Below are 9,417 nucleotides of genomic sequence, written 5' to 3'. Positions count from 1 at the left end.
TCCAAAATGCACCTGGATAGGTGAGAGGGGCGCACACACGCACCAGAGGGAGAAATCACTTCTCAAAGAGCGCGTCTTTCTCTCCGGGAGTCCACTCCTTTCTGGCAGATCAGCCTCCGATGCAATTAACCCAGGAAGGCGACTTCGTCAAGGGGGACTCAACGCCGACCACCGCAGCTCTCCAGTCCGACGGCAGCGCCGGATCTCCGGCCAAAATGTGCAGTGAATGTTACGAGAATCAGACTTTCGTGAACGATGACGGGACCGTGAACGACCACAAGCCACGGTAAGAGAGTGGAGCTGCAAGGCAACAAGTAAAGAGGCGAACTTTAGTCGTTATGTAGGAAAATACACGAGTTAGGATTTTTTTTTTTTTTTTTTTTTTTTTGTTATTGCACCTAATATTTCTCAGAGATGACACTTGCATGAGGAATTTGCAAATTTAAAAAAAAGTGCCATTGCTTTTTTTCTTTTTAAATAATATATTATTTATCGTGCAGATAAGAACCAAGTTGATACTGTGGATACTGTTTTTTTTTTTTTCGTTCATCCATCGTCTGCTCATCTCATCCTTTCACCTCTGTTGTGTGTTCAGCTGTTCGCCGGCTGTTGTCTCAACTTTCAGCATTAATGAAGCGATATCGTCTACTGTAAATGTGATTACATTACTCCAACTAATGCGCATTCAGTCTGGTTAGAATGGACCGGCCTCTGGTCTTGTGTTTCTTTGGAACAACAACAAACATATTGTGTTAACATTGTTGCACACATGTGAGAGATGTGTGCCATTAAAGGACACATCTCGTCATGAAACTTCTCTTAAATTATAGAGTTGTATGAGTGTTGATCTTTGCCACTGGGTTTGTTTAGATAGATGGATGGATGGATGGATGGGTTTTTACAAAGCCACATGGGAAATGTCTCCGTTTATCAATTATGCAGCACGTTTGACAAGCTTAATGAAAGACTACAGCAAACAGACGGGCCTGATGGTGGAGGACAGATGTGAGACATGTTTTCTACACTTTTTTTTTTTTTGTGAATTTCCAGAGGACATAAAAACAGCACACGTTCTTCACACCTCATCAGAATGAATAAACACTCTGGGATGAGTAACATTTAATCAAAGGATGTATTCATTTAATGATGATGAACCTCATTTGGAAAAAAAAAAAAAAAAAACTTCCAGCAGCTGATGGTTTAATATTTTAAAAATCTGTGATCTCTCTTTGAAAAAAAAAAAAAAAAAAAAAGTGCTCAAGATAGTGGAAAAAGCATAAATGGATCTGTTCACACTTAACTCAGGAGCCTCTGATTCATCTCTTTCCATCAAGTGACGGACACCAGGTCATCTTCCCACATCCTCGCCTCCTGGAGTTACAGGGTAACATCCCTCTATACTCTATCACCCCTTTGCATGTTACTCCGGCTTTCCAGTTGTGACTGAACAGGACAGAATTAGGCAGCCGTCTCTGAAAAAACAGTTAACAGTAATCGCCTCAGATGAGATTAATCAAAGTAAAGGATCTATAGCGGCTCTTGCGCAGGTTTGTTGATGTGTGCATGTGTTGAAACCAGTGGCGAGGGGGAAGTACTCGGATCCTTTGCCTGAATAAAATGCACCATCGCAAGTAAAAGCCCTGCATTCAAAAGGTCGCATGATTAATCCGGCGTGCCGTGAGATCATCAATGAGGTTTAGAGAGAAGATGAAATGTACTTCCCGCCTCTGGCTGCAGTGTTCAGACACCAAACATCAAATGTTTATTTCTGGCACCTTGAACGTCAAATCACATCAGACAAAAAGTGTTTCTATTGATGCCATGAAATGAAGTTGCGTCAGAAGTGGCTGCGTTTTATTGATCTGCAGAAGGATATAATTTGCAATCAGTGGTGTTTTAGGTGATTTCATTACACAAGCTGCAAATAGGCAAGTAAAGGTTGAGGAGTGCTGGATTAGATTACAGTATAAACTTGTGACAATATCTTTTTATTTTTTCTTTCTGTTTGTTTCTAACCCATTTGTTCACATCCCTCTAAAAGCCACCAGCCCTTTCCCATCCCACGTTTCCCTTCTTTGCCTCCTCCGCTTCTCCTCGTGCATCTCTTTCGGTTTCACCATCACCTGTCCTTCCCGCCTCCCGTCACTCTTGCCCAGCTCCTCACTTCTCCCCTCATTTCCCTTCTGCTTCTTCACTTTTCTCCTCTCCCTCCCCCAGCGCCTCCCCAGCACCGCTACAGACCAAGAGCAGCAACAACAGCAGCAGCAGCGGGGTTATCTTAGACATCTCCGCCCTCAAGATGGAGCAGATGGAGAGCGAGGTGCCTCCGCTGCCGCCCCGCTTCCGCTTCCGAGACCTGCTGCTCGGGGACCAGAGCTTCCAGAACGATGACAGGTAGGCGGGCGGTGTGGACGTGGAGGGGAAGTGTAACTCGGGCAAAGTGGGACGGCACGTTGGAGGAAGGAGCGTCACATGAGCAAAAGTTGTAAAGCAGCTATTGACACAAGGCTGCACCCTTTAAAGGCTAAAGTGATTAGTCTAATAGTCCATTAGCCTTCTTGTCAGACACACTGGCGCACAGCTCCAACAGATGAACCATTTTATTTACTTACTGATGACTTTTCCGTCATTTGTGGCCAACCTGATGATTTCCACCATTTATACCAGTCACATTTAGCAGTTTTGTTCATTAAATTTAGATAATTTGCAGTTTCACTTTGAGCTAATGCCTCCCACAGTAGATTCCTGGTAGTCCTTTTACTATTTCAGGTTTTGTACCCAATACTTATAGCAGCTTTAGCATTCATCCTTCTCTTATAGGTGACTTATATTTGGCTATTGCCACCCAAAAAAAAGGTCACACACTCTAATATTTCGTTGGACCGCCTTTAGCTTTGATTACAGCACACATTCTCTGTGGCATTGTTTCAGTAAACTTTTACAATGTCACCAGATTTATTTCCATCCAGTGTTGCATTAATCTTTCACCAAGATCTTGTATTGATGATGGGAGAGTCTGACCACTGCACAAAGCCTTCTCCAGCACATCCCAAAGATTCTCAATGGGGTTAAGGTCTGGACTCTGTGGTGGCCAATCCATGTGTGAAAATGATGTCTCATGCTCCCTGAACCACTCTTTCACAATTTGAGCCCCATGAATCCTGGCATTGTCATCTTGGAATATGCCCGTGAACATCAGAGAAGAAAATAATCTGTTGATGGAATAACCTGGTCATTCAGTATATTCAGGTAGTCAGCTGACCTCATTCTTTGGACACAAAATGTTGCTGAACCTAGACCTGAGCAACTGCAGCAGCCCCAGATCATAGCTCTGCCCCCACAGGCTTGTACAGTAGGCACTAGGCATGATGGATGCATCACTTCATCTGCCTCTCTTCTTACACTGATGCCATGGTTCCAGACTGTCCTTTCAGTTTTTAATAATGCGTTGGACAGTTCTTAACCCAGTTTTAGTAGTTTCTACAATCTCCTTAGATGTTTTCTCTGCTTGATGCATGCCAATGATTTGACCCTTCTCAAATAGGCTAACATCTCTTCCACGACCACAGGATGTGTCTTTAGACATGGTTGTTTAAGAAATGAGAAGCTACTCATTGCATCAGTTGGGGTTAAATAACTCGTTGCCAGCTGGAGGATAATCACCCATGCAGTAATTGTGCAATAGGAGGCTCCTACCTTTTCGCTTAGTTAAAACCAGGTGGCGACTGTTTGTTTTTGGCCAGGCAGTGTACTTAAAAAATATAAGATATAAATTAACCCTGTAGGAAATTGTTGTGCCAGAGCCAGAGAATGCAACTAATTACATTAAATAGAATAAGCCATTTAGGGCTATTTCACCATTTATCCATTGCTTTAAGCAAACTATTTTCATTATTTCTCCAGCAAATTGAGATAAATGATCATTTCCACTTACTTGGCAGTTTGATTTACTGTTTACTGTTTACTGCTTGTATCCATTTAGCTGGTTCAGCTATCTATTACTTTTAGCAGGTACAGTCATTGATTTATCCATTATGTTTAGCCAACAATTTCAGCAGTTTGTTAATTGAATTGAGATCATTTGCACTTTAGACGACTTTGAGCTAACCGTGTAGTTTATTCCTGTTAATCCTTTACTTTTAGCAAACTGTTGAAGTTGTTCGTCCATTAAACTGGGCAATCGCCATTTTATCCCATGCTTTAATTTTATTGTCAGCATATCTGATCGCTTGCTAACAAGCTTGTGGTCTGCTGATCCCTTTAAATCCCAATATGAATTTAAATTTTCCTGTTTGCCTGATTGCTTTTAAGTCATTTTCAAGCAGATAAATAAAATATCAAAAGTATGGCTGAGGATTCTGTGTTTTTATAAACTTAAGAATTTATATATAGTTAAGAATCAGTAGGTTTATTGATAATGATTTGAGCTGCGGTTCCACAACTTCGTCTGGATCAGGACTCATGACATATCAGCTCCTTTTGCTTCACTTTGACGCCATTTGTTTGCATTTGCTGCAAATTGCCGGGTGCGTTTTTTTTTTTTTGGTTTCCTCGAGTATATGAAAGAAAAAACACACATATTTTTCTGACCAGATGATTTGACATCATTACAGCTCTGCTGGTCGTCCCGTGTTGCTTTCACTTATCAAAAAGTGCTGATTGCCGGGACCTCATTTGTGGTGACAAACTGGCATTCAGCGCCACTTGATCCGCCTCCGTGCCGCCGTGTGTGGCTGTTGTATGGTTGCATCGGAGTTATTGTGCGTGGAGTGTTTACCTTGCCTACCCCCTGCAGGCGCGAGCATACACAAAGGCAGTGCTGAAGTGTTCTCTGTTCCGGTTATATGGTGTAAGTGTTGTTTGGGCTTTTGATCCTGAGCTTAAAAGCGGAAATGAAGCCGGGGACATTTGTGCGCTGTCCGTGGTGCTGAAGTTTTGGGGTTAGTTGAGAGGAAGACTGCGTGCCTGAAGAGTTGAAACACTGTGACCTGATTCACTTTCAGAATTTAAAAACAGATATCACCGTCTTTCTCTTATCTACCTTTCTGCATCCTTTTGCCTTCAGCTCCTCTTGCTCTGCCGCGGCATCTGAGCTTGACAGACGGGATCAGCAGCAGCCTACTTCTCTTTTTCTAAGATCTGTTTCATTTGAGTCTCAAAACAGCGCTACAGCGGGGATTTGGAGAGCTTCTCCTTCTAAAGTCTAAAACAAAGAGTCAGAAAATAACTTGAAAAGGAAAAAACATGTGTCCCTTTGTCTGCCACTGCATAAATTTTAGAGAGCGCCGAGATCCACAATCTGGAGCGGTTAGTTATACGCATCCGCTTCTCCTCAGTCAAGATATTTATTCAGTATAATCTGGGGCTTCTCCTCTGGGGAGTGATGATCAAACGTAATTTTAGATGTGATTACAGCAGCAGTAAGCCTCTAACACTGCGGCGCTTTTTGTAATTTTTGTCATCTTTTTATTTGATGAGGAAGAAACAACAAGCCCTGCCAATTGTTTTTAGTCAAAGATGACCTTTTCCACACCGGTCTTTGCATCAGTTCTGTTTCCTCTTTGATAAAGCTATCAGTCATTATCATTTTTGTGTTCTCTCTCTGCAAATGAACCCTGCCTCCTGTCTGCAGCAGATAGGTTTGTTGAGGATGACTAATGGTTCAGGTTAGATTTTCAGGGGTCTTCGCCCCGGGGCCTGCGTTCGGCAGCTGGCTCTGAACTCACAAATGTCACCGGGCACATCTGCACGGCGATCAGTGGAAGGTTTATTTCCCAGAGGAGAGGAAACCCGCCGATTTGTGCACACAGCGCCGAGGATACATGTGTGAAAGGTGTCGCATATTTCGCAGGCAAACGTCCTGATGTAAAGGTGTTCACATGTAGAACCTGGAAGCCACGCTGAGTGGCTGCAGCAGTGTGGGCGAAAAGGGTTCGAGTGGAGTGATCTCTTCCTGTGTTTTCAAAAGCACCAAGCCATCGGAGGTCATCTATAAATTAGCGCTTCAAACTCTTCAGATTTAGAGAGGATAAAAGGGTGGGAGACGCACAAAGGAGACAGAAGATGCAGCGGCACCGAAAGAGAGCATTCCTCTTGATTTTCCTTTTGTCCGCATTGTGTACTCAAATCCAAAGGAAAGGAGAACATCCATTTTTTCTGCTGCTGCTGCTGCCGTCTGTCACTTAAGATGCCAAAACCTCCACTATCAGCAGAGCCAGGAGAGCCGCCGCCAAGAGAGCAAAACAAATAGACAGGCAAGCACATGCCTTTTGGGCTTTGCACTCCACAAGTCACTCAGACTTTATTTGATTCACTTCTAAAATGCTCACGGTAAAGACAAATCCGTCTTTATCTGCTATGTGCGGCTGATCTTCAGTACACCACAGTGAATGTTTACGGCTTTGTCAGGAGCTGCAGGGCTGCTGGAGAGGACCATGCTGCAGCAGCATCAGATGGGGTTATTCCTGTCATAGGAACGTTGCTGTGGCAACAGGCCCGCGCACAAGAGGGAGAAAAAGAGAGAGATTATATACATTTCTAAAAATATTCCAATAAGCACCACATTTCAGGAAATAAATGATTAATCAAACGCAGCTTTCTCTATAATCTCTTATTCTTTAAGGGTTCTTTTTTTGTTACCCCCATCAAAGCTCAGAAATAATTCCGACAGACACAGTTTGTGCTGTGTTGTTTGAGAGCTGCAGGGAGGCGCGCTGGTCAACAGCCTTATAGGAATTAAAGACTTGCAGCACGACGCAGCTGCAGGTGTCCCTCACGATGGATCCGGAGATCATCATTTCGACCTGGGCCAGCCCGACCGTGGCCACTTGGAGGTCGGACCCTTTGGGCAGTGACGCCGGGCAGAGGTAGGGCCACGAGGAGCGGAGACAAAGTTTACCTCCTAATGATGCCCTGATGTCAGTGGAGGTGAGGCTGGATGCGCTGATTGGGAGGCGGGGGCACGACGCAGGATGAAGCGCTCCCGATTGTTCCTTTTCTTATTTTTCAAATTGCGGTGACAGACGACCGAAGAGAAAAACGTGCTCTCTCTCAGAGCGATTTGATAAGCGCGCCTAAAAACTGCTGAGACGCACAGAATTACCGGTTGGTTTATTAATACCAATATTTTTATTGACGTTCATGCTTTAATATAAAGCAGAGCTGTCACTAACGATTCCTATTATCTGTGTGTTTGTTACAATTATCTCCTCAAATGCTCCTCTATTTCTTTTTGTTGCGTACTTAAAGTGACAGTGGTTAAAAAATAAATAAATAAATAAATTCGCCCCCGCTCTTTCCAAGTAGACTAATTTAAATTATTTATTTATTTATTTTTGTGCGTAAAATAAGCAAACGGGAAATGCTGAGAAGCCACAACCTGTTAATGTTTGGTGAATCCTGCTTAAAAATGCATTTAATCGTTTTTTAGTCGAAGTCCATGTATTGATTAATCGATTAATCGATTAAGACTGCGGCTTATTCTATTTTCATTATCTGTGTGTTCAGATAATCCTTTGATTTATCCCACAGTGGGGGCATTTGCAGTGTTACAGCAGCTTATAGTTAATGACAGTGCACAAGACAAGGAAAGGCAAACATTAAATAAATGCAATTAATTAATATTAATTGAATTAATTATTAATTATTGGCACACCAGAAAGAGAAACACCAGGATTGGATTGGCTGACCTCCTCTACATAAAGGACATCAATTATTATCCAACTGATAAGTTGGCTTGATTAGTTGATTTCTTAGATTGTTCCTTTGTTTTAACTCTTTGCATTCTGTTGTCTGTTCTGAACACCTCAGGGTGAACTTGAGATGATAAAATCAGACCTGTTTTGGAGCTGTAAAATGATTGCAAAACTTGCTCGGATGCAATTAGCTGTTTCAGAAGATCTAATTACTCCCAGCAGAGCTGCAGCGTCTTATTGCCTCAAACTCCTATGTGACACCGCTGTATGACTAATGTCAGACCACTTCAGCTAGTAATTGTGTGCTCAACAGGAGCTGATTAAGGGTCATTACTTGCACCATTATGTGCGCGCATGTGTGGGTGGAAGGGGTGAGACACGGAGAGAGGCAGACAGGCAGACAGACAGCAGTCTCTAGGACTCTCATATGCGACAGCCAGCTCTCGGTTCAAGTACTCCTGCCCCCCGAGCTCATCTCTACCCTGCTGCTGGCCAGATGTGACAGCCGTTCTCAGATCACTCTCTTTAGGCCTTCTCTGCGTCACCTCTGAAGGGATGTCACCACTCTCGTGTTAAGTTTTACCATCGTGCAGACCTATAATAGCTGTTGCCTGCGCTCACCGAAAGCTTCCCGAGCATCCAGCAGCCCACGACGCTTTTCCCTCCCCACTGTGAGCCTTTCAGCCAGAAGCCAAAACTTTGGATTAATTCCGCAGCAGCCACTTTCTCTTGAGCTCCCAACCTTTCTAACAGTCCTCTAATCTCTTTTCGCACACTCTATTTCATTTCTCCCTGTCAACCCTCTCTCTGAAGGTTATACATCATGGGCAACAAATGAATTCTCCTTCATTTCTTGCCAGTCTAACTACCAAATGAGTTTTGTTTAAGCTCCCTTCTGGCTTTCTTTCTTTCTCTTCGTTGCTGCCTTGCTTCATCTTACAGTTCATCTTATTTTTTTACAAATCGCAGGAGAAAACTTTCCCCAAACACAATTTTTGCTTGATTTTCTGCAAAAAATAGCCTAAAAGTCAATGCACATGCTGATGCAGCTGAATAAAAACTTGCTTTTACCTTTTGTTCTTTCTTATTATAGGAAAGTTTGGGCTCATTTGTGCTGCGGTTTATTCTGAAATTGCATTAAAAGCACAAAAAAAAAAAAAAACAGGCTTATGGGGAGAAAGGATTAACTTCCATATGGATTAAATTTCCTATATACTTTAAAGTTTTCCTCCCTTCTGTTTGTTAGGTCAGTGTTGATTTTTAACCTTTAATTACACTTTAATTGTCTTGCATACTAATAGCGTGATAATGTGTTGTGTGTTTTCTTTTTTTTTTTAACTTTAATTCTCTATGAAATGATTTCCCATACCGTAACAGTTGCTCTCAGGCATCTTTGGCCAACAGTTACCCCGCCTTAATTGGAAACAAAATCAGAGACAGATAATTGCCTAACTCTCCTCTGGCAGTTGATTAGAAAAACCACCATTATGAATATTCATGCCGTGCAGCGTCTCTGGTTCGAAAAACATCTGCGTCGGCTCTTTCTGTTTGCTCCTCTGTGTGACAGTCGCTCTCCTTCTCCTCCCTGTTAGGGTGCAGGTGGAGTTCTACGTGAATGAGAACACCTTCAAGGAGCGACTGAAGCTTTTCTTCATCAAAAACCAAAGATCAAGTGAGTGGACGGCTCAGGCCACCTTCTCACATCCATAAATTGACTATTGCA

At 42.8% G+C, this 9,417-nt stretch overlaps 1 protein-coding gene across 1 annotated transcript in view; it reads left to right on the top strand.

Annotated features, from left to right (window-relative positions):
• Positions 1-2,284: 2,284 nt before the first annotated feature.
• The window catches only part of kcnt1a (potassium sodium-activated channel subfamily T member 1a), a 31,815-nt gene continuing 24,682 nt past the window's right edge, over positions 2,285-9,417 (top strand). The window contains exons 1-2 of the mRNA XM_084572699.1: positions 2,285-2,394; positions 9,287-9,366. Coding sequence (XP_084428825.1) covers positions 2,300-2,394; positions 9,287-9,366 — 175 coding nt within the window. The 5' untranslated portion in view covers positions 2,285-2,299. The remainder of the gene's footprint in view (positions 2,395-9,286; positions 9,367-9,417) is intronic.

Source organism: Chelon labrosus, assembly GCF_963514085.1.
Source record: "Chelon labrosus genome assembly, chromosome: 22".
NCBI classification, from domain to species: domain Eukaryota; kingdom Metazoa; phylum Chordata; class Actinopteri; order Mugiliformes; family Mugilidae; genus Chelon; species Chelon labrosus.
This window is presented reverse-complemented; position numbering and strand designations above follow the sequence as displayed.